The 25882-nt window shown below is 33.8% G+C and overlaps 3 protein-coding genes across 29 annotated transcripts in view; 2 read left to right on the top strand and 1 right to left on the bottom strand.

Moving 5' to 3' along the window:
* The window catches only part of LOC143212089 (rho guanine nucleotide exchange factor 10), a 122551-nt gene extending 116935 nt beyond the window's left edge, over positions 1-5616 (top strand). For 8 of the 9 annotated variants that reach the window (XM_076430421.1, XM_076430420.1, XM_076430422.1 and 5 more), the window contains one exon: positions 681-5616. In XM_076430421.1, coding sequence (XP_076286536.1) covers positions 681-2555 — 1875 coding nt within the window. In that variant the 3' untranslated portion in view covers positions 2556-5616. The remainder of the gene's footprint in view (positions 1-680) is intronic. The other variant, XR_013009606.1, reaches the window with a different exon arrangement.
* A 249-nt stretch (positions 5617-5865) lies between these two features.
* LOC143212112 (transmembrane protein 47) lies at positions 5866-14415 on the bottom strand. Of its 4 annotated transcripts, none has more exons than XM_076430509.1 (6): positions 13963-14415; positions 13376-13436; positions 11120-11306; positions 10196-10345; positions 10061-10123; positions 5866-9981 (listed from the first exon to the last, which is right to left on the bottom strand). In XM_076430509.1, exons 2-6 carry the CDS (start codon positions 13424-13426, stop codon positions 9767-9769), a joined length of 666 nt encoding a protein of 221 aa, XP_076286624.1. In that variant the 5' UTR covers positions 13427-13436; positions 13963-14415; the 3' UTR covers positions 5866-9766. The 4 variants fall into 4 exon arrangements, with proteins under 4 accessions (XP_076286624.1, XP_076286623.1, XP_076286622.1 ...); XM_076430508.1 differs by having other exon boundaries at positions 14123-14414; XM_076430507.1 differs by lacking the exons at positions 13376-13436; positions 13963-14415 and adding an exon at positions 11697-13304.
* A 1983-nt stretch (positions 14416-16398) lies between these two features.
* Crebb (Cyclic-AMP response element binding protein B) lies at positions 16399-25855 on the top strand. 16 transcript variants are annotated; one of them, XM_076430487.1, is made up of 8 exons: positions 16399-16664; positions 17446-17557; positions 18529-18678; positions 18799-18928; positions 20117-20206; positions 20661-20804; positions 22177-22264; positions 22361-25852. In XM_076430487.1, exons 2-8 carry the CDS (start codon positions 17465-17467, stop codon positions 22503-22505), a joined length of 840 nt encoding a protein of 279 aa, XP_076286602.1. In that variant the 5' UTR covers positions 16399-16664; positions 17446-17464; the 3' UTR covers positions 22506-25852. The 16 variants fall into 16 exon arrangements, with proteins under 16 accessions (XP_076286602.1, XP_076286596.1, XP_076286608.1 ...); XM_076430481.1 differs by having other exon boundaries at positions 16400-16664; positions 17446-17656; XM_076430493.1 differs by having other exon boundaries at positions 16406-16664; positions 22195-22264.
* The last annotated feature ends 27 nt before the right edge of the window (positions 25856-25882 follow it).

Below are 25882 nucleotides of genomic sequence, written 5' to 3'. Positions count from 1 at the left end.
GGATTGAGATAGGTGGCAGTCTAGCTCCGACTTAACTAATAATAAAAGTTTACTGCATATTCACAAATTAACTCTGGTTAATTAGTTATTAATAATTGTTGCGCGGGCTGGTTATTTCGGAAGTTTCCATAAAGCGTAAGACAAGGAGGGTCGAACTGTGAGACAAGGACAGACATACATAACATACCACTTCTCCAAAATTTGTTAATAACTAAAACTGAAATGGGAATGTAGCCAAGGCTCTATTTTACATTCTACAATCTTAAAAGTTCACCAATGAAGTCTTTAAAGGTAGTAAATTAATTATGAAAATGTTGTTTGTCAAACTACTCGAGGTTATTCACGAAATTTCGTCACTTCCGCGTAACGCTAGAAAATTTTAACACCCTCAGCAAAGAAGTTTCACTTCAAAACCTAATAGTCTAGGACTCAAAATTGAGACCTGGTCCACCTCCTACTGGACCAAAGAATGGTGAGCACTGCGACCCGCTATTCGCATTACTCCAGTGCTCACAGCTTTGGATCTCTCCCACGCCTGTTCTTCTCTTATAATGAAATTTAAGTCCTACGGACATTCATAAGGCTTCAGAAATGGACATTCCTAGAACGTGCGAAATTTAAGTCTTGCGAACGTCCTAGGAATGTCCGAAATGGAATGCTCTACAATCAACAATTTTCAGGTACGTTGCGGCTGTTACTACACCACGCAAAATCCACGGCCTACCAGACGCCGTGGTAGAAGTCAAAGCTACTTGTGGATCTGCACAGGAGACGGTATATCCAGTCACGTGACTATATTCGGTCAGTCTACGACAGCTTCCGCCACATCCTTGAAGCAAATCACATCGTTCGACTTGGTAGAAACCAGAGTAGCTGCCATAGAATTCGTGAAAGGTGTCTCATCTGAACCACTATCGCTGTCGAATGATCTAGTATGGATGGGGACGGATTCTCGCAAGATCATCGTCTACGCTGCCTCCGAACCAGAGAAACAAGAGGAACTCGGCAACTATGCCGTATCAGGACCAGTGATAGAGATCAAGTATCACTGCGATAACGTATTCGTCGCGCTGGGAATTGGCCTGCTCTTGCTGTTTAGGAGACAAATGGATGGTACCTGGAATATTAGAGAGCCACATGTGATAACGTTGGGTAGCGAACCCGTGTCTTGCTTAATGCCGATCAACGCTTCCGTTTATGCCGCCTGTGGTAAAAAGGTATGGGTGCTCAGTGGAGTTACCGGTGACATCACGAAAAGCTTCAGTGCTCAACACGAACACGTTGGCAACGTGAAATTGATGGCTCATTCTGGGGTAGGCCTCTGGGTCGCCTTAAAGAACTCGAGTACCGTGTGTTTGTACCACACCGAAACGTTCAAACACCTCCAAGACATCAACATAGCGTCGAACGTTCTAAGGGTGACCAGATCGAATAACACCTCGAATTCCTGCGGCGATAATCTGAACAACAATCAGACCACGGTTACGGTAACAGCGCTATTAGCGTGCAAAGGTCTCCTCTGGGTTGGCACAAACGTAGGCATCAGCCTAACTATTCCCCTTCCTCGCTTGGAAGGAGTACCCATTATCAGTGGCCGTGTGAATATATCTTACCACGCACATTTCGGCCCCATCACCTTCTTGCTAGCTATTCAGAATCATAAGAATACCTTGAACTGCGCGAACGACGAAATCACTGACGAGGAAACCGTACAGTTACGAAATAAGGAAACTGACAGCAGCAGCAGGAATAGCAGAGATAGGGCGAGCTTAGACTCTTCCATGTCGAATAGCATAGTGAAGCTGAAGCAACAGTTAGCGAGCAGCCCGGTAATGTTGAGACGGAAACGGAGCAAGGAATACGAATACAGGGGCTCGAAGACCCTTCCAAGAGGTCTTGGTTCTGGTGGTGGATTCCTATCCAGTTCAATGTCCGGTTCACAGAGTTCGGGCGAGAACTGCGACGTTTACGGTCTGTACGGGGAACTGATGTACGTTAAGGATTACGAGAACGAAAACAGCTCTGGCATCGATCCAATTTACGAGTCCTTGAGGAGGAGCGATCCAGAACTAGCAGCCATACCAAATAAAGTTAGTACCTTAGACCGTAGACTGAAGATGAAAATTACCAGGCCTAGGTCCTTGGACTTGTCCAATTGGTCCGTAGACTCGCACGCCAGTTCTCTGTATACGTCTTCCGGTTCCGAGGAGAATATTTCCTTGAAAACTGGAAAATTGTCTCGCAACAGTAGCACAGCTAGTCGAAACGGACCGTACGAAACGCCGACACCGAACAGTAGCATAGGACAGTCAGTGACGGAGGCTATGCCGGCGTCTAACAATTTGAAGCCTAACGGGAAAAAGATAAATAAAACTCTGCAGCAAATAGAACAACCTAAACGGACGGTCCTGACGTTAATGGGCGGCAGAGGGTATGTGAATTGGAGACAACCGAACGCTCAGTCTGTTGCCGACAAAGGATCGAAGTCTGGTTACACGTTCAAAGATCCAAACAGTAACGACGCCCACATCGTACTGTGGGAAATGAAGTTATGATACTCAGTTATGTTAGGCCAACCGTCACGCCTGCGTCAATACGGATAGACATGCTACTCTCTATGTCGGTAACGGTAATGTTTGTCGGCAATTAGGACCAAATAATGTTGTTGAACTGATGTGTATCTTTTTAAGTAATAAGGATACTCGATAGGGATTCGTTGATTACGTAGCGCGATTTTAAGTCAAGTGTTCACTGAGAATTATTTCCGAAACTACGATGAAATGAAGTTACACCGAGACATGAACGCGTGTCCTTATCACGACACTATAAAGATCTAGTTCTCGCATAGCTCTCTTAAACAAAAAAAAAAATAGTTTTTGTATTTTATAAGATACGCTTTCATCATGCTGAGGAGATCATATATTTTGTTGTAGACTGCTTTTACTGTGTATGCTCGTATGACGTTATTTATATCATCGTGCAAGTTTAGAATAGAAAAATTAGAACAAAGATTAGCGGGGATTAAATGACCAACTCTAATTGAATGAACTAAACAGTTGGTAAATGTTGAAAATATTTGTACAGAGCATATGCGTGAAAGTGAAAGAAATATTACATTGTTATATTGACAGTAGTATTTAAATATTTCTTCGAGTTGGATTATATTTAAATACTATTACTAACAAGGGAAGCTATCTTAACTCAAAAATTCAAGATTCAATGAAATTTTCTTTGTAAGTGCGTAACGAAGTGTACAAGAAACAATTTTGTTTAGATGATTCAATAATCATCTTAAAGGAATGAAATCACTTCCGCACTTTTGCATTTCTTTTGTTTTTGTAATAATAGCTAAAGAATGTGAACGTATTTAAACTTCTTTCTTATTTTGTGTTGTTACATGATTATATTAAAAAAAAAACTCGACTCTAAGTGTTTCTTCACTGAATTTAATTGTATTTTATATTTTACTACGTTTCTCACATTCGTATATGATGTAAGTGCATAAATAATCTAATATGATAATGTTCTCGCTTCAATTTCAACGTACTAAAGTCATCACACAGATAACAATTACAACAAGAAGGAGTAAATTTCTGTTTACGTCCCTTTACAGCCCTTTTAAATTCTATTCTGCTCTATGTTCACACAAAGTTTCATTTCGATCAAGATTTTCGAGTTGGGTGATCTTTCTTGTAAGATAAAAGTGTATGTATAATTTTCCCACAAATCCGTTTGTATAAGTTTAAGTCCTCGCCGTGTGTACGAGTGTACGCGACACTGGGTATAGAATTGGATCTTGAATGTTGCATTTTAATAAATACCGTCACTTTCAAATTACATATTACAATAACTTGAGGCAGCGGTATTCCCTAAAACATTCGAATTAGAGTCTCCTTTTGCCTCAACATTTAGTAGAATATTTTTCAGTAAAAATGCGAAAAATTTAAGCATATGGAATACCGCTGACTTAAAAAGAATTCTATGTTCCGAGTTTTGTTTACTCGGTGGCGTACATGTGGCGACATACACAACATATACAGAACACACAGAAACACACACAGTATACATGAGTTTGTAAGATAGGTAAAAATAGTGAAACGTTGTCTTACGGTTTATACGCAGGACGTTTCGCATCGAGAAAGAAGACGAATGAATTCTTTTTACGCGTTTCATGTTTTCGTTCCGAATCTCGTTGCGAAAGTATATAAATGGCTCCTTTTTCGCATGAAGGAGAAAACAAACAACACAGAGCAGTGCCTGTGATTTATTCGTTTAATAATATTAGTCTTGACTAGCGCACGGAGAGTCTCTGACAATATCAAGCATTATTTTTTAATTTTTTTCTTTTATTCATATGAAAAAGAAAAAAATTTTAAAACACCATGCATTTAATCAGAGAAAGGGCGGGAGAGAGGAATAGAGAAAGAGAGGAAGAGAGGATTAACAAGTTCATTTGAATCAGAAGGATACAATTAGATAGAAAGTTTAGTTTGAATCGTTTACAATGGGAAAAAATATCTCTTTATCAATCAGATGATGATGATGCAAATCATTTAGTATGTAATAGCATTTCTCAATGGTGCGTAAGATATTTTATATCTTTTATAAGCGTTAGCACGTTGAACATTTTTGATACATATATTTTACTGCCAAACGCGATAAAGTAGTTTCTCTGCGGGAGAAAGCATTGGCAGAAAGGCGTAAATGAGCAATGTATCGATCAATGATCACGTCATGTTGTCGAGTTCTCTATTTTTGTGATAGAACGAGTGATGATAAGAGGTGAATTGGAAACGGGGGAGATAAAATTTAATGTCAGTTACCCAGTGAGAGAAGTATATCGTAGTTTTGTCGCATATGTGCTTGTTAAGTTTTCCGCAATCGGCATGGACGAACGAGAGTCTGCGTGTACATGTATATATTTTTCCGAGGAAAATTGATTTTTATATCGTAATGAATTCTCTGGAAATAGATTTCTATTTTGTACACTACCTTTTTTCTTTTTGTTAGGTACATATATATTGTATACATATATGTGTATCAGGTTATCCCAAAATTCCTGCACAACCCGGAAATGGGAGGTTCCTAAAACTATTTCAAGCGACATTTTCCGAACATTTTTGCAAAGGAAAATGTCGCTTCGAATGGTCTCACGAACCTCCCATTTCCGGGATGTGCAGGAATTTTGGGAGACCCTGTATATTTATATACATATACATATATAAATATACATATGTAATCTTTTTGTATTTATACAGATGATAGAAACACATACGAGAGATAATTATTCAGCAATACTCTTTGTTACATGTACGTACACGCACACACCATTTGAACACACGTGCACACACATGTATTTATTACTTAAAATCGTCGTCGTAGCGTTGTGTCATTGTTTATATACGAGTCTGAGAAAATTTTGTTGTGATTAGCGTTCGCAGTTCGCAGGCCCTCTTCAGTACGTTAATTTTTCACTCTTTGTATCGCTCTATATTGCTGAATATTAATAATTATTTAAAAATGAACGGCACCTCATTCAACTCCCTCTATTTTATCCTCTGTACAAAAAAATATTCCGTTGCAAATGTTTCCTCTAATAAAATTTTAATAGAATAATTCATAACATTCTGTTGAAATATTCCAAACAATTGTTATCTATACTAAAACAATATCGAAATGAATAGACTTCATTTTTCAGATGTATAGTTTATTCTTTGTACAATATTAAGATATGTATACATTGTAGTATGGCGCATAATTAATTGTCTCATATAATTTTACTTGGTATCGTTTTATAATATTTTCGATGAGGGAAACGAATTTACAGTTTCTTTGTTCTCTACTTTGTGGGACATCTACTACGATATGCATGGATAAGTACGATATGTGTTCTGTAGCGTGTCTTAGTTATCTATGAGCAGCTAAACATTTCACATGGGTAATACGTAAAAATTTCTCCAAGGTTTCTGCTTTATTGGGAAGCATTATACAGCCTAGTGTAGTTTTCGTATAAGTACAATGGTAGGAACGATTTGAAAGGTAATTTAATTTTTTCTTTTTATTTTGTAATGCATCTCAATCAAAGGCTACGTTTGTAGAAACAGTTCCTTTATTCCGTTTTAATCTTTATGATATGTCTGACTATTCTCAGATAACACGGACACACTGTATACAATATGAAATGTTGGTAAATATCGACTAAATTATGTTCGACTACCTTGTGTGCTGTACGCGAACCTATTACGTACAATAGACTTTCTAGTTTGCAAACATTTGTATGGTAAATCATTATTAACTGTTTTCTATTAACCTTTCAAGGTAATGTCTTATTACCATGTACAAATCAGGAAGTAACCATCGTAAAAATAACCCTCTAGCGCAATGAGTTTCTCTGTCGTGTTTTTGAAGATCCGTAACTTTAATATTACAGTAATTCCATTTCTTAACATGGCAGGCGAATTAAGATAAAGTAACATATGTTCCTAGTATTGTACGGTTCTTACTGATTTTGTATATTTCATTAAAAACAGTTGTTTTATAGGTACACAACAGAGAATCTACTTTTTGTTTGAGAACGTTTACACGCAACAAATAACCGTGATATCTTTTTTACTCTGGAACGGTGCTCTATTAATTCTACAATATATCTATGATCACTTAATTACACAATCATCTTATGTCTGTCTAGATTATTTGTATATTATTCTGTGATAATACAGTAGAAAACGATGGATTGTTATCTACACTACAATTCTAATGCATGGCAGTTGCAAGTTGTATACCTACCCGCCCATTTGTAATTCAAATTCTAAACGCTGGTTTCATTGCACGAGCAATTCGCATTTTCAAACTATCACTTAACATACCAAAATTCTAATTCCGGCCTCGTGTACTCTTTTTAACGAGTACTACCGGCGACAAGTAGAATGCAATTACTATTGTACTCAATTTACAATCACTTAAATCCTCTCTTTGTTGATGTATAATACTCTTTCTTGTATATCATAAACTTCTTAATTAATGTATCAACGATTCACTTGTTCTGCTTTCAACACATTTGAATACTCGGTTACACTTAGTCTTACGTAGTACTCTATGTCATTAATAGCACATATCAAAATCGAAAGGCGCAAATCGACAGTGTACGGCAAAGAATCAAACGCACTGCAATTCTTAATCTTACAAAGTTCTTTTTTCCCTCCCCTCAGAAAGCATGATTGATCTGCCGCGTTATACGAAGTGCATGTATGAATTTCGTTCCCATTAAGACTCTTTTTTTTTTCATTAAGAGTATCGCAGTAACTGCAAGTGTATCATTCTATTACATATATTTATAAAATACCTATATATACATATACGTACACGTATGTAATGCAGATAACATAATAGATAATACCTGCCCGAGCTGCCTCTATTCCATCGCACACTTAAATATATAGTGCTTGTGTTCAACTTAAAAATGTAATTTATTCTTAGGGAAGTTCAAACTTCTCCCTACAGATAATGGGTAGAAATCATAAATCTTTGTTCGATTCGAATGATTGAAAAAGAAGAAAGGAAGAAGGAATGACCACTGAACAGGAGTCATCATGAAATGTATGATACTACTAAAAATTGTATCTTTGTTCAGTCACATTCAATGAACTTTCCAACATTTTTGCGTGTTGGAATACTGAAAATACCATTGGAAACTTCATAGCGCGTACATACGTCAGCTCTCACATTGCATACATGTTTTTTTTTTTAAATTGTCAATAATTTCATAAAATTACTGTCGATATGACACGTACTAACTCTTTCCCTTCTGCGAAATGAAAATATTTTGGAAGTACTGACAACCTTTACAGACCATTGTGAAGATTCATACCAGCCTTGTACATATAGTTTGATTTGCACTGTTGTTTTTCGAACGTTTCGTTAAATGCTTTTCGGAATTTCGGTAATTTATACTGTCTGGGAAAAAAGGTAACTACAGAAATAGGTGAAACGAATACCTCATTACACAAATAATGATTTTAAAATCTTAGTTTTATGATGTGAAGTGCACAAGAGAGATAACTGAAGTTAATCTCCTGGAAAACTAGTTCTAGAAATTATTATCAGTTTGGAAGAATTACAGGAAACTGTTTTCCCTTTGCTTTTTTCATTCACCTTTTTCTAAATTCGTGTGTTTGTAATTCGGAAAACAATTACGCTTAAGAAATCAAAATTTCTTGGAGGTAGCATTTGCATGTTTCATGGATAAACAGATAATTCGTATTTCCATTAGTAATAAAGGAAGACTGTAGGACGACGTATAAAAAATATGAAAACAATCAACCAGGTATAATTAAACAATTAATGAAGTTATGACTCACTCGTTAATTCATCATTATACCACAATAAATGCATAACTTTATAATTCTTTATATCAACTAAAAAAGAAATTAATATATTTTCAGTAAATAAGTAATTAGTAAAAAAAAATCTTATTTGTACTAATCGACGAAGTGTGCCCAAGCATGTGATTTTGTAAAAAAAATGCTTTCGTTAAGTCGACATTGAAGATTAGTTTTACTCGAATTTTCATAGTTCTATCCATATACTTCTGTGCGTATATGTAATCACAAGATAATACACATAGAAAATTTTTGGCCCAAATTCATTGCAGAATATATGGAAGTAGAAGTTATAAACATTATGGTAATGTTACATCATAATATTATACCAAACATACTGGTCGCTACAAGAACGCAAATCACTCTATTAAATCAAATATCACTTTCAATTATAGTAGGAAAAATAATAATAAATGAAAGCGAACAATAAATTACTAACATCTAATATTTATATATATAGCGAGAGTGATATGTGTATATATGTACATATTACATATAGAAAATATACTAACATATAATAAATAATAACTAAATCAAAGTTGCACGTTTTATGCAAAAACAAACATATAAGAATCAATATACTTCGCTTATCAAAGGCAGTGTTTTTTTCCTATAATCTTATTAATTCCTTTTTGCATGCTTTTTTTTAGCTGCTTACTGTCGATATTTTTGTTTATATTTTCAAGGACAATGAAACATCGAACTTCTTTTAAGTACTCGTGTATCATATATGTTGTTCTGAAGCAGCAGAAACCATGTCTTTTTAAGCTAACCAGTGATCTGTCAATGCAGGCACAGAGAAGTATGAAACATTAGCAAATTCGAAAGTCCAGGTTAAAAAAGTTACTTGCCATTAGGTCATTAACGGAATTAGATAGTAACAATGAACGCGGCTCCGTCATCAATTGATCCGTTAGATTAGAAACGCAGCGTAAATGCTACCATTGGTAATCAAAAATCGTTAGGAAATTAAAAAAAAAAAGAAAAACAATGTAAACGTACTATAAAAAATACTTGCGGTTGTATAATGCACATAAAACACGATATCATGGTGTAAACTAAAAACAGCAATGGTCCCGAAATTGTCGATATGAGAGAATGGAAACTGGTAACAGATGAATGAATTTAATTCAAAGTCTCAGACAAGTCTCAAATACTTTTTTGTCGTCAAGCATCCGATTGACGGATTCGATCGAATGTTTTTGTACATCCTATATCGAAGTAATAATTAAGTCCAATACATGCTGGTGTAACAAGTAGACTACATATAAAAACCATTCACTCTTTTACGTGTGTGTACGTCCCTTCATGAATGTATCAAAAATGTGAGGACAGAAAGAGAAGAAATTAATCACCTAGAGAACAACGTCGGGCAGGGAGCAATGCCACTAGGCCAATTGCGTCCCACTTTGTCCACCATGATGTCCCATACCAATCATAGAACCGCCACCACCAATATCGTCACGGACAATCTTTCTTTCTTTGTAATAAATCTCCTCACTTTCCTTATCGCATAATAACAACACAGCTCCGCCAAATAAGAATATAGCTGCACCCCATCCAACTCCGTATGCCCAGCCAAACTCCCACATTGTTCGGTTTCCTAAGAATTTGTAAATTATTGCTGTAGCATGTGAAAATGAATTTAGATGATCCAATTTCATGTTGAGATGTTGACTTACCGAGATTTAGCTCTGCGGCAAAACAGACTGGATATATCACCAAAGCTATTAATAGCGATACCACTGAAACAAAAGATTGCAGTTACATGTGTATTACAAAATAGGTATCTTCGCAAACTTACAAATCGTACTCACATGCAAAGCCCATGCAGAAGACTGCGAATCTGTAATATTTGTGTTTATCACGATTATCTTGTGACCTTAAACCAAGTCCAGTAAGAATTGTTGCAGCAATGTCTGATAATAAACAGACCACGCATAACGCAGCAGCTGCTTTTATATATGCTGCAAAAGAAGTTCAGTAACAGTTAGAAACTGTAACTATTCAATGAAGACCTATACGAAAATATAAATAATTAATAGTATATTTATATGAGTAATTACGTTTAAATTAAAAAGTAAAAGGAAAAAAGCGATAAGGTATAATTTAAAACAATGAAAACATTAGAAGAATTTAAAAATACTGCTATATTATTTTCAACTTATCAAACATATTAATGAAGAAAATAAATTTCTACCTCACTTCAGTTTGTTGCAATTCGGGTATAAAATTTTTATTTTGCATCAAGATCCGCTGTCTAGTAATAATATAGCACTAACATTATACCATACTAATACACTACTGTGCAAAAGAAAGAATTATCTTTATGTAGAAATTGTATTGTACAATGATTGATTTATTGCATTTACAGTATTAGATAATCCGCAATAACACATATATCCTCAGAACTATTCAATTAAACAGCAGAATCCTTTTTCAAAACTTACTGTATTCTATTTGATATTTTACGCTTTTCTATTAAATATGGCTGGGTGCTTCTTTCGTTTGCACAGTAGTGTATATATTTTATCACTTTACTTTTATATTCTTAGATTAATCTTTATTGTGATAATAAAAATATAAAATATAAGTAAAATATTTTGATATCTCTTAAATTCCTCCAATATTATCTCAGTTTATGCTAACATAAATAATTTCAATGGTATACTTCATATAGAGACTATTACAGCAACTTTCCCATCTTACAGTCACAATTTTATTATGAAATTTCCACATACCTGCATCTCTGGACTGATAACATCCAGCTGGATCTGGCATATTGAATGGTAATGGTGTAGGTGCACCCTCTTCAATGCAGTGTGCAAATAAACCCTGTCTCCATCCTAATGCCATCAACCAATCAGTGGAAGCCAAACCCATTATCATCAACAATATCACTATTACCCCGCATATAAATGCTATCACCTGTAACCGATAATGATATGAAAATCTATTATTCAACAAATTTATGTAAACAGATAAATGGTATCTTTAAATGATGATCAACAAAGATAATTCTTACAATTAGATATGGTAGTGTCATAATGAAATCTTAACCTGTTAACTGTTTATTGTCAAGTAATAGTCTACTCCTCATGAATAGATGACATTTTCATGCTAAATAGCGACGAGTAGGTACTTACCCGTGATGTAAGGAAAAGATTTGTAATTGTTATTGAGAGTATATACGCAGTTCAGTATGAAAACAGCACAAAAATAATGCCAGCTTGAAAATAATTAAGCACACAAGTATACGTTGTTAAAATGAAGCAAAACAGTTAACAGGTTAATAGTAATAGTAAAACTGAGGTGTACCTGTGCGATTTCGGTATCGCCCATGTGATCGTCCGCGACTGTATACATGATCATCATAGATGTATAATATACTTTCAAATCGGTCTTAAATGGACAGAATTCGAGGCGAATTATTTAATTAAAACTGTTTCGAAGTTTTTCACAGTCTATCCGATGTTTTCGAGTACCGCTTAGGGTACATCGTACACTCGTCCGCGGAATAAGCTCGGTGGGCGACAGGGAAGCATTTAGAGACCGTTCGAAGACACGGAACCTTCTTCACGAATGAAAAACACTCGGAAAGTAAACATGCATCAAGCCCTTATCGCGTTTCTCACAGACTTCGCGAAACAACTTTTCAATCGTGCCCCGCCACGAACAATGCGCCTTGTTACATTGTTGCTATGAAACTTTCTTCTCGGCGTCCGACAAAAGTGTCGAAAGATTGTTCGTTCAGCGAGGTCAACCAGGGACAGAGTCTCTGTTCGAGGTTGGGGGAGTAATTGGGTTCTAGGGAGGCTGCGCCCATTAAAGGTCGTGGCGCAGTGCGCGTACGCGATAGAGGGTTGCGTTTTAGTTGAAGCGAAACTTAAGACGTCCGTGTTCCACTTGTAAAATTATTTTTAAATAGTTCCAATCGTGACTAATTCCATTCATTATTATATCCCTTTCGTTACTCGCGTGCGCACGACGGTTTTTCGCAAATCGAGCGTAATAACAAAAATTACTCGTTCGTATCGTTCGAATTATAGATTTCATAATGAAGTTATCTTAAATTAATATATAACGAATTACAAAGTAAATTCGCGTTATAATGCTACATTTTTAAAGTAAACTCAATCAAAGTTGTTAATGAATGCAAAATTTTGAAAACTTTGAAATCTCCGTTAGTTTACAGCGAGCGTTTATCTTTCGGCTGCTATAGTCGTACTTAGTAAAGAAAGAGTTAAATTTAGATATCCTACGAAAATTAGACTTATTTGTGGTTGAAAATAATATTTAATATATAGCCACATTTCAATTGGTCTTACTTAAATCTTTGTATTAAATTTTTATTGTTACACTTTTTATTGTCAAAATGTGTACTCTTTTCTTATAAAGTCATTTTCGTTATTTGCTTTGTATAACAAAAATGTTTACACCTTTCGCTTGTAATATAATTATTTAACTACGAGTCTGAGAATATATATTTTTTATTTTATTATATATATATTTTATATAAATAATTTTTCAAGATACTCCAAAAAAATAATTACCACAGCAATTAAAAGCATTTCTTCTATATACATTTCTATCAACATTTCTTCTATATATACACTGCCGGCTAAACGTTTGGGACTATTACATAAGAGAGATGTCAGTGGAATTATATTATTATATGATGAAGGGTTTTCATAAAAAAAACCAAGGTTACACGTACAAGACACATGTAAACGAATTCCTACTACCTCTCTCTAAACCCAGGAAACTATTACAGAACCGCTAAAGCCATTCTCCAGTACTTATGCTATAAAATGTAATGAAATATATGTAGAGTGGTCCCAAACTCTTGGCCGGCAGTGTATAAATATATCCTAAGAAGAAATGTTTTTAATTGCTGTGGCAATTATTTTTTTGGAGTATCTTGAAAAAAAATATTACCTTCTTTTACAGGTTTATAGTTTTAAGTATGAACTGTTGCATTGAAAGTGAAAACTTACCTTCAGTGGCCTGGTAATAGTGATTGTTTCAATAGTGGTAGCTTGTGCCATTGCTGTTTAACTGTAATAACAAAACAAATTCATAATAACGAAATAAAGAAAAATAATAGTATTGATGAAATAAATGCCATTTAGGTATAATCAAATATAAACATCATCAATGAACTTAATAAAGTAAAGTAACGACTATGTAACAATGGTAAGAAAACAAAAATTATAGCTGCAATCATGTTAAATGAAATGTTATAGAAAAAGGACATTGAATTGTCTCCCATCCCTTGTTGATAGAATTTATTCTACATATATAGATATATTTTACACGAATTGTAGAAGTAATTTATTTCTATTGCAAACCTCGCAATTGTTATAATGATAGATATTAATCGATAAACAACAAGAAATAATATTTGTTAGGAGTTTTATAACTAGCAAATTGTTATTGTGATGACTCTTATAGAAAGTAATACTCCAATTTACGATAAACTCTTACACCGCACAAACAATATTCCTATTTCATAAAACAACACTTTATACATGCATATACTATATTTTGTAGTTCGAGAATACCGTGATACATTAATTATTACATTGCACGTGTTAACAAAGAGGAAGATTAGTCACACCCAATACAGTTGATAGTATAAATTCTGGGAAAACACATCCACCAGTTTTAAGTGATTGTACAATCTTGGATTGTAAAACATCTTTCACTTTGACAACTCCATTCGACGAAGCAAGCACACTTACAATAATGGATAAATATAGAGCCTTAGAGCACTATCAATCTGTTCGACGCATCAAGCGTTAAATGGAAGGACGAAACTTTCAGATTTGACAACCTAGGAACGATTGTGTATGAACAAGATCTAAAACCTCAGAATGTATAATCAACACAATTCAATTCTAAGGGTTATGTGACTGAAAGTGTCAACAACAGGTCCCAATAATACGCTCACGCACTCTTAGTCACACATACAACGGGGAAATGCAAATGCAAATGCCTCAATGAATAATCGCTCGAACTCGAACTGCTCGTAAAGGAAGAACGTTCTTATTGGCTATCGTTGCTACAGGATTTTTAACCTCACATTGGTTGGCAGTCCATGCATTTCCCTGATCAACAAATGAAATTCGTGCATCCATAGCGCTCTCGAACGCGTGTACCCAATAGGAAGACAGATTTCAAATTTCCATTTGCTGCAACGCTAATTATGCAATGATGTTTTATTTTTATATTGTAACTTGTTACAATGGAGGCTGTGTTGTCCATGAATTTATCACATCTGCCCAAGTACTGAAATCGAACTAAATTTTTGTTTTCTAAACAAATATGTACATTCAATATAGTTAGTAGTATTTCATTGTCAAGATACATTGCACAGCGTATAATAAATGAAATTCGTTAGGTTATAAACAAGTTAATTTATATAAACAAGTTTCGTATAAATTTTAGGGACACTTCAACAAGTTTGACATGTTCTTCATTTTGAATGTTGCTTTTTCAAAGTACGCATTTTGTTAATTTAAATCGTTTGTAATAAATGTTTTAATTTGATTTTGCAAAACTGTTAAAAAAGGAAATTACTACACTACGAATTTTATGCATTTATGATAAAAATAAGTAGCTGAATTACCAAAATATTTAAGAATATTAATTATACCGTATCATTTTCGACTTATTAAAATTATTGAACTAAGAAATGCGTTTCCATCTATTTTCTGCTTTGTACAATTTGTATCTTGCACAAAGATTAAAAGTATATGTACATATTATTAACATTTATATCCGTATAATTTCCAATATACAAGTTGGTGTGTATATATGAATAAATAAATGACGCGACTTCCAATCTTGTACTTAAAAAGTCGTCGTTTTTCACATGTGTATGAAATAATAAATTTACACAAGTTTAAGAATTATGTTAAGTAAAATTATATTTATTATTCTTATCATTTACAACTTTACATTAAGTACTCGGTAATTATTTCGATTAGATTTGTAGTAGGAGAATATTCGTCGAAAGTTAAAATGTACATAGTACAGTGTGCAGTCGTACACCATATGAAACACATGTGCATCCATGAAAATACGACGGTGACGTCATCGAATGACGTCAGCACTACCAATGTCTCACCGAGATATCATATAATTATATCAATTCACAAATACTGTTACACATACATTTCATATTCGTGTTTCATACATTATTTCAATGAAACTTATATAGAAATATGTTGCAAATTGTTTACATAAAATTTATAAATGAAGATTTCATAGCAAAATATATTTTTAGATGTGATTATTCTTGCACTGCTTCTATTTTTCTCCGAATAATGTTGACATTATAAGTTAAATGTTTCAATTACGTAAGCCTATTAATGTCACGGTTGATTTGGATACTATTTTTATATTTAATGTAACCTTTAAAGAAAAGTTCACTAAAATATTAATCGTACGTGGAATATGATAAAAATATAAATCAGTACGTAAATTAGGAAGATCGTTGTTTATTTTGCAATTGAAGTTTATTTGAAAGGAAGAAATGATACAACAGTGCTAACATACAAGAAAGTCATACATATTAGTAATACTTTCCTTTATATAATTGAACATAATACAAATTATACGGACGGCAAAATCTTATTGTACATGGTAAATCTGAGTACGAATAAATATTATAAGAGAAGGTAATTGAAATCGAATGTTCAAAACAAATAAGAATTTGATGTCCATCGTATATTTACATACCCCAAATTATCTTCTTGATTATTAATTCAGAAAGGTACTGATAATAGCATATTATTTGTAACCTGGATATAATCAACTATAACAAGTTAAATGCGTTGCAACGAGGTGAATGCAAATTTATTTAATACGATTGCTGAAACGATAAGTGGCGAAAGACAGCTGTTCTTTATCGTGGAATACTCTACATGTATAATTATAAACTTCGAGTGTTAAATGCATGTTAATCTGTTTGTTACGAATGGATTCAACCAATATCCGTTTCAGTGCACGACAATACGAATTTCCCATGGAATTTCGAAGAAAACAGGATCGGTATCGCGCACGAGGATATCGGTCCCATCACTATCCGATACATACACGATCATGTTACGGTGGGGGGGAGTAGAGAGAAACCGTCAGCCATTTTGATCGTGACGCGCAGCGCGGAGGTCGTGGGCTCCACCAGTGACGAAGCCACTGGAGTTTTGACGTGGCTGCTACGTACCTGCCCGTTTGCCCACTCCGATTGCAGCAAAGTTGGTGACGAGAAATACGTAACTGGTAAGTACCCAGCTGGAGAATAATAACAACCGGGCATGGACCACTGCACTTACGATACATCCGAAATGCTGCCGAAACAACTAGCATTTGATTTCATGAGACCAACACGGACAGTTTTACGTCTGCTATGGAATATGCCGTAAAATATGGCGCCTTAAGAAAGATGTACGAATTTCTTGAAAAGGGCAATGGGGGTTACGTGACGATTCTGACATCTCTTTTCACCATTAAATCGACACTGAGGGACACTGATCGGTACAATCTCAGCTACATTGAACCGTGTTTCACCTTTTTTTACGACATCTAGCCCTTAGACCACGTACGAAAGCATCTTGAGTGTTTATTGTTCTCGTATTATTTTTAGATCTGCTTATGTAAATGACGCAGTAGCACCGCCGATCGCTTAACTGGCGGGAAATTTAAAAGTTTACGCACGTCACTGGATAGCCACGATTTCGCGTCTATATATTTTTGAATTTTCGAACACCGCTTGTTTTCATGTTTATGTTTTGTTCGATTCTAAGTCATAAAAAGTTATATGTATATATCTCTATATATACTCAGTTAAAATTTAAAAGTAATACACGCGTTTTTATGTAACGATTCTTTTCTTTACTTCAAAATTTACAAATGTTCTAAATTATATTTGTTGCAATATAGACAGATAGTATTTTTCAATTTAAATATATTGTGTAATACTAGTGAAAAATGTATGGAAAACAAAAGTTATACAAACTTAAACCTTTATGTTTATAATATTAACACTATCTTTTATTTGTAGGGTTTAAGGTCCCCAGGCTATGGAAAGTATGGTTGAGGAAAATGGATCAGCCGTTGACCCATTAGCTACGGGTTCTCAAGGTGGTGATGCAGCACCAGCAATAGCTACATCGGTACAATCTCTCAATAGAACACATCAGCAGCAAACTCATCATCTGGTAGCTTCTACCAGCATTGTGCAACTGACGCTACCTTCGTCAGGAACAACACAGGTATACAGGAGAAATTCCTGTGTATCTATGTCCGATCATTTATTTACTTCCTTAGTTTCGAAGCATGTATACATTCTTTATTTATGCTTTACTTATAATCGTAAGGTCCGTCACTTACTTGGAGAGCACTGTGTATGGATTTAATCTTGCATAATGCTGGTTCATTTTTCAAAATGAAAATTAAAATCTTTAGTTTTCTTAATTCATTCATTCGTACCTATTTGTTCCTGATTTGTCAGGACCACAGAATTGAATATATGCTAAATTCTATTTTGTTTTATGAATACATTATTTCATAATGACTTAATAGTGCCTTGCATATGCATGATGATGATAGGAAAATATAAAAGCCTTATTTTTTACTTAATGTATAAACAGTTTATAAAAGTGTTCATGTTTACATACACTACTGTGCAAAAGAAAGAAGCACCCTGTATAATTGTAAGATATAATGACAAACAATGTGTCATTTAAAGTATTAGATAATCCACAACAACACATATATATTCTCAGAACTAATCAATTAAACAGTGGAATCCTTTCTCAAACCTTACTGTGTTTTTATTTGATTTTTTACGCTTTTCTATGAAATATGGCCGCGCGGGTGCTTCTTTCTTTTTCGTTCGTGCCCGATTTTCATAGATGCCGCAAATTGTACTGCACGGCGGAGTGTAAAAAGAAGTCATATAGCTACCATTCTTTTTGATTCAATTCATAATTCATTAATAAAGCAGTATTATTTAAAATTTAACCATTGAATTTTATTTTCAAATCGGGCACGAACTTATGCAATCATCTAATATATTATATTTTATGATATACATTTTTGTGACTGGATAATATTAATTGATTTTTTTTGTTTGTTAATGTAGGTACAATCTGTTATTCAACCTAATCAGCAGTCAGTCATTCAAACGGCAACAAATATTCAGCCTGTTGCTATTTCAAAAGGAAACGTCATTCTTGTTAGTAAACCTAATTCTGTTATTCAAACAGCTCAAGGGAGCTTGCAAACGGTCCAGGTAATTTTTCAAAAATAAATCTATATATAATGGTTAAATTAAATTTAATCTTAAATTACAACTGCAATTAAATTTAATGTCAAGATAAATTAAATTTTAATAACGATATTATTATAATAGGTGGTTGAGGCTGGTAGCGATGACAGTTTTTCAGACTCTGAAGAATCATCGGAACAGAGGGCGGGTATTCTTACCAGACGACCGTCTTATAAGAAAATTCTTAATGATTTAGGAGGTGGTGAAATTACAGGTAAGTTGGTTGTTCTTGTATTTAAATACTCAAAGAAAACCGTCAATTAACAATTTCTTTTTTTCGAAATTGAAATGTTCGAATTACGTTCGTTAATAAGAATTTCGAGTGAACATTTCTATAGAATTGATATATTTTATATACCCTAATTTTTATACACTTTTAAAAATATATACATAGAAGCATACAAAATAATAAGTGCATGTCAGTTCATACAGTTACTGTTAATATCTATTTTAATCAAACTATTAAATTAGTTTTAACAAGCTTAAAAACATTACTTTCTCTTTAAGCAAATGTAAACATCAATTTTTTAATAGTGAATTGTTATCAATATTTACATGTTCTTATTTTTCGAAAAAAATTTTGTTAAAGAGTATGAATGTGACACACATTACGTTTGTTAATATTTGACTTTATCTGTATAAAAGAAGAAGGAATGCCATGCCAAGCTTTAAGTTAAGGTACTGTGATTAAAATTAACCTATTAAGAATAGAAAATCTAAAAAGTAAGATAATAGAATCTCCTCAAACTGTTACTTGTGTACGCATAATATTGCGCTAAACTATCGAACCTTTTCATGACAACAAATAGGTTCCTATATATATGTATACATACTTAATTAATGAAATATTTACCTGATAATAACTCTTGCCTTCTTTTTTTTTAAGTATAAAAAGAGGTTCAAACAATTATAATGGGGACAAACAATTGTAAAACGATTAAGGCATTATAAAATAGGTGGATAACAAGAATAATTTACATTTTATTTGGTTTCTGAATTAGGATTACATTTCTTTTTGCTGATTTGAACCTATTTCCTTTTTGTATGAGCTGACTGCACTACATTACAATAAATATACTATATACATGGCAGCCAGAAAGGAAATAGCATAGCACATACTATAATCTTGTTTTTATACTCTGACAATTCTCTTTTTGGATATACATACATGTTAGTTGAATGGAGCAATGTACACGAATTATGCACTTTTAAACAATCAGGAAAGTTATTTTAGAAGAAATATTAGATATTATTATAAATGTTGTAACTGTTTCTATGAATTAATACAATAAAAAACATGAATTTGTGAAATTCATACTGTTTTATGGGGATTGATCAAGTTCAGTTATGCATCGGCAACAAGTTTGTTATAACTGGGGGTTGTGCTGATTCGGTGTTGCAGACGGTCGATTCCCCCCCCTAGAATCATCTTCTGAGTGTGATTCTAACGTGGACAGTGAAGTGTCTTCCCACTCTCTTCATTATCAGACAGGTTGGTTATTTTTTCTTCTACGTATCTTTCCTGGCTGTCCTTTATACTATTTCATTCTGTGCATATTTCAACCTCTGTTCCATTATTTTGGAGGTAATAACGTTAGAGGAGAAAAGTAAAACTGTTAGATTAAAAATGATTCCTTTCACCTCTGTGTTTGTTGCCTTCTGTGATATTCTGTATTGTATTTGCTTGGTGTGGCATCCTGGCTTATGGGATTCTTATTTTTACGTATGTGGATAGATATGTGCACATACATTACATATGTAAAGTTATTTAGTAATATATATATATATATGATTACAATAATTTATATAAATGTTTGGTTGGTGCCAAGAATATGTTGCTCAGAAAGTTCTCAATTAAATGTGTAATTGTTATATGAATATATATATATATACATATAATTAAATATAACCAGTGCATTCTAGCTGAAGCTTTTATCATGTTACAGTAATTCCAGCGGGTACAATTCAAATTGCGACCCAAGGAGAAGGTGTTCCAGGACTTCATACCTTAACTATGAGCAATGCAGCAACTGCTGGTGGAGCAATAGTACAGTATGCGCAAGGTCAAGATACACAATTCTTTGTCCCAGGTGGGCGCCCTTCCATATCTTCCTTATAAGTGTTAAATTAATAATACAATGATATACAGGGTGGACCAAAAATTATGGTACAACCGGCCAGGTGGTGATTGAACATGCAGAGAATGCAGCGAATACCCGTGCTATTAGATAGGAATCGGTTGACGCGTCTGATTATGATCAATTAATTCGACTTCCAGCACATACTAAAAAAGCACACGAACTCGGCGAATTTTTAAACTCGATTTTATTATTTTTGCATATAGGACCACCACTCGGCCGATTATACCACGATTTTCGGTACACTCTGTATATACTTTCGAGATACAAAGTGCAAAACCTGCTTTGAAGATCAATTTCGTTAAGTTTTAAAATTAGAATGCATACCCCCTTCGTTGGCATGGGTGAAATATCTCGCGTCGCAAGGTCGTCCATGAGACGGTATGGACGAGAAATCTCGTTGTGCAATTTTGTTCGTGAGGAGAAAGTCGTCCACATAATAAACAAAGGGGTTAATAAGCTTTTTAGTCTCTTCAATAACGGAGTGTCATCTTCAGTCTTACTGCTCTGTACATCGTACATCATCGTCATTACTGCTTTCGCTATTGCTATCTGTCAATTCTTAAAGTGACCGATGAGTGACTTTCAATTGTAAACATTGTAAAACAGGAATGTAGGTCTGTAGGATATCTCTACATCCATAATAAACCCGTCTATACCATCGCATAAATGACTTTGTGACGTCATTGGTCAGTGCTTTGAATCTGTGTCCTAAAACAGGCCTGGGCGACGCTGGCTCGCGGAACAGATGTTGCTGCTATTCCTCTGTCGGAGTGGACGTGGTGGGGACTGTCTTACCGAGGAAGAGAAGGATAGAAGCAGCCACATCTGTTCCGCGAGCCAACGTCTCCCAAGCCTGTCCTAAAATATTGAGTTGGCAAGAAAGTAATTTCAGTATTTTAATGTGAAATAGAACCCAATTTTTTTTATTCAAGCAATGACTTTAATGAATAAGATATTTTCCCTTTTGTTCGATGATCTTTTGGAAAAGAGGATAAATAAGAAAATATTTTATGATTAAAGTTTATCGTTTGAATAAAGAAATTCGGTTTTATTTCACCTTGAAATACCGAAATTACTTTCTTGCTAACCCAGTACAAGAACACAATATGTACCACGCATAAATCATTTATATTTTCATCACGGATAATTAACATTGTTTTCGTGTAAAAGTCCTCCCGAGAACTTCTAGAGAACTATAAAACTGGTGTAAATGCGAATGATTTATATATGATTTTAGCTCATTAGTACTCTCGCAATTATAATTCCCTATGGTTGATTATAAATATTATAAATGAATAAGATATACATTTAAAGAGTACAGCCTCTGGCAATGTTCCAGCTTACACAGGGCACGGTGTTGTAGTAGAAGATGCGGCTAGAAAAAGGGAACTGAGGTTGCTTAAGAACAGGTAAGAATAACAATTCTATTTTCAGTTCTTTCCAAATGATATTTGGCTTCTTTGTTTTGTATTTCAATTGAAAAATATGAATTTTTCTCCTGGTAGACAAGCAGCGCGGGAATGTAGGAGGAAAAAGAAAGAGTATATAAAGTGTTTAGAAAATCGTGTCGCGATATTGGAGAACAGAAATCAGACATTAATAGAGGAACTGAAATCGTTAAAGCAACTATGCGAGCCGAAAACTGACTGAGGTTGGTGTTCAATGTTAAGACACTGTATCAAAACCATTATCCAACTGAAAATCTTGTACATGTCTTCTTTGTGTACATTATCCTAAACGTTGTTAGGTAAGCGATGGTGATGTACATGCATTCTTATAAATAAGTGTTTCTGTAACATACTGTATTTAAGTGCGAACACAAAGGCTTGTGAAACTTGCTGTTACTAAAGCGAGAAGCCAAAGGTATATGAAGATACAAAGGCAGCAAACTTATAGGCAATATTCAGGAAGTCAATCTATAATATATTTTGGATAAACTTAACAATCATAAAACAAATTCATGTTAATGTTCATATATTCAAAGTATCTATATGTTGGTAATGTGACACAGCAAACATAAAATTAATGTTCAAAGCATATTCATTTAGATTACAGTGACCGTGTAATGTTCAAGATTACAGAGGGGTTCTTCTGTTCCATCGACACATGAACATTATATTCGTGTAGTTTCGCTCTACTTTAGGAACCTTTATATTAATGAAAGTTCGAGAGTTATTTAAAAGAAAAAAAAAGAAATCAGAGAGCATGTTTACTAGTAGTCAATTTATGAACGAGATAATTGGACACTGACACGAATACAGTGTTCCCTCGGATAATATGACTTTCGGCTATGCGGATTATGTGACTTTTTTATCCCCGCTACTAGGAAGTTCCTAGTAGTTGCAGTTGATCACGCTACAAAGAAAGACGACCCGAACTCTTTCTTAATTTTAGTTATTTCGTTACGAAATCGTAACCAACGGATTCGTGAAATTTTTCTGATTAAAACGAGACCAAACACGATAGAATTACGATTATATTCACTTGTTTAATAAGCGATGAAAGTTTCGAACGCAAAAAAGGACAGCTTGTAGAAAGAAAGAGACGCGCAGAGTCGTAGCCTTCGGCATATATCAAAGGCCTCCGTATCGATTACAATGGCAACGCAAATACAAGACTTCTTTATTTTTCATTATTTATTTCCAGAACTTTTACCAACATATTTGTAAGATTTTTCTGATTAAAATGAGTCTAAACACGACGCAATTTGCATTACAGGATGACCAATTGTCAACACAGCTTTTTAGAGGCGTACTGAATAACATACACCGTGTTCGGCGGTCAAAATTCGCTTCCAGGTCACGCGTGTTGAGATTTAAAGACTCGAATTCACTTCTAGGTCTCGCATTATGTGAGCTGTTTGAAGAACCGATCACTGAACAAGGCGTTGTTAGTTTCATTCATAATCTCTTAATTTTTAGTTCCACCAGTACGAAACTTTCATCAATAGATTTGTGAGATTTCTCTGGTTAAAAAAGACCAAACTCGACAAAGTTTCAATCATATTTACCGATATCACAGCGAGTTATTATTACACTTTAAATCAGTAAATATGGTCCGAATTATGCCGTATTTAGACTCATTTTAGTCAGAAAAATCTCACAGATACGTTGGTAAAAGTTCTGTGAAGAAAGAATGAAAAATTAAGAACTTTCCTGTTTGCATTGCCATTGCATCAGTCCCTCTTCGGCACACGTCAAAGAACGTTGTACCATTTCGCTTTCTGAGACTCCATATCCCCCATGTTATCGCATCATCCAAGGGAACACTGTACTTCAGAGAATCGCCTTATACACAATATTTGCTAACGTAATTTAGAAACGATTAGCTACAGGTGCGATTTAAAAACCAGATAGTTTCGACTTGTAAGAAGAAGTTATATTTGTTAGACAAAACAGATGTCTATAATCATTTTTCAATGTCTTTATTTTTTGTACTTGAAGAAAGCAAGACCAGTGTAAAAGAAAAAGAACAAATGAACAAATCTATTGCAAGTTTGTAAAACTGTAATACGTATGCCCGATAAGATCGAAGGTAATTGTAAATAGATCGAAATTTTACTGATTTGATCATTGTTGCTGTAACATGTGTGTGTATAAAGTGTCCCCTCGGTATAATTTATACTGTAGGAAATTTATGCTGTAGGGAAAGAACTAATTGAAAGCGCTCTCGTCTGATTTTACTTTCTATCTTAAGATGCCTCAAGTGCGACAAAACTGAAGAACAGAATTTGTAAAATATGAATGTAATATATTTATCTGGAGTGCCTTGAAGATTTCTGTATACTCGTGAAGTATACATGATACACACATTGATGCGTGTACGGTCGCGTATTAAATATACACACAACATGACACATGGCGCGCGCGCGTGCGGACTCACACACACACACACCCACAGATTGTATGTATGAAATTATGTTTTAGGTAAATATGGGTACATACAATATTTTTAAACGATATATCACGTTACACTTTATGTTCTGCGTAAAAGATCATACAGTTATGTTTTAATATATGAATTTTTATTCTCATACATTCAACTAAAATTTAAACGAATAATATAAAAGTAATTGTTGTTAGTTTACGCAGTGTACTGTAAATTACACGCAGATGTGATTAAGTGAATTTTATGTCGAAGTAGAAAAAAAAAAGATTTATTAAAGTCATTGTTTTCATATAATTTTTGAACTTTGTGGTATAATTTTTCCATTGTATATCCTACACATATTTACCATCGCAAAAACAATTATTTTTCAATGCATTTTTTTTTGATAGAATGAATATAATACGAGTATAATTTGATTTGTTATATGTTTATATATGAAAAATATAAATATCATATATTGAAAATCCAGTTTGATCATTCAATCATATAGCATGAATTGCTGAACCATTTTTTAAGTGTCGATATCGATAAAACTTTAAAGACTATAATTTTGTTTTGAATGTTTATTGTTTATACATATAATCTTTTGTATGAGATTCATTTACATAGAATTCATGTACGTGCATTATTTCTTTTTACAAAGTACTTCGTATGATGTTTTTATTTTTATAAATTTTTAGGTGAGTGGTCAGGCTGGATATGCTTTTCTTGTAACTAATAACTACAGGATAATTCATTTATTTGTTGAAATTTTTAATGAATGCAAGTCTACATTATTCTTATACATGCTTGATGTGTAATTTACTATTATACACAGTTTTTACCAAATTGGAAACTAAGTTATTTCCGAATTCTTCTCTATAAGCTCAAAGTACAATGTACTTATAGTGATGTGTTATAGAATAAAAGCTATTCACTATAAGTTCTGTTTTTCTCACAGATTAAAATTTTATTTGTGATTACTGATGATCCTTACACTTTCATCTGTGTTCTAATGTTAATTATTTGTAAGATATATGTATATCTTGATTGCTGCACCGATATTATGAAATATTGTATATAGATAATATATGTATTTTTACATATCATCTGCCTTTAAAGAATATAGTTCATAAACCTCTTAAAAAGTAGTATTATTT

The sequence above is a fragment of the Lasioglossum baleicum genome, chromosome 9 (genome assembly GCF_051020765.1).
Source record: "Lasioglossum baleicum chromosome 9, iyLasBale1, whole genome shotgun sequence".
Taxonomy (NCBI): Eukaryota; Metazoa; Arthropoda; class Insecta; order Hymenoptera; family Halictidae; genus Lasioglossum; species Lasioglossum baleicum.
This window is presented reverse-complemented; position numbering and strand designations above follow the sequence as displayed.

What these genes read in the sequence shown, in the direction of transcription:
- LOC143212112 (XM_076430507.1), bottom strand. Translation starts at nt 11,753, where the DNA reads ATGATGATCATGTATACAGTCGCGGACGATCACATGGGCGATACCGAA. An exon ending in GCGATACCGAAATCGCACAG is followed by an intron (nt 11,307 to 11,696) that starts GTACACCTCAGT and finishes TATCGGTTACAG; the next exon opens with GTGATAGCATTTATATGCGG. An exon ending in CTTCTGCATGGGCTTTGCAT is followed by an intron (nt 10,124 to 10,195) that starts GTGAGTACGATT and finishes CTTTTGTTTCAG; the next exon opens with TGGTATCGCTATTAATAGCT.
- Crebb (XM_076430483.1), top strand. Translation starts at nt 17,465, where the DNA reads ATGGAAAGTATGGTTGAGGAAAATGGATCAGCCGTTGACCCATTAGCT. An exon ending in CTCTCTTCATTATCAGACAG is followed by an intron (nt 20,207 to 20,660) that starts GTTGGTTATTTT and finishes ATCATGTTACAG; the next exon opens with TAATTCCAGCGGGTACAATT. An exon ending in TACACAATTCTTTGTCCCAG is followed by an intron (nt 20,805 to 22,176) that starts GTGGGCGCCCTT and finishes TAAAGAGTACAG; the next exon opens with CCTCTGGCAATGTTCCAGCT.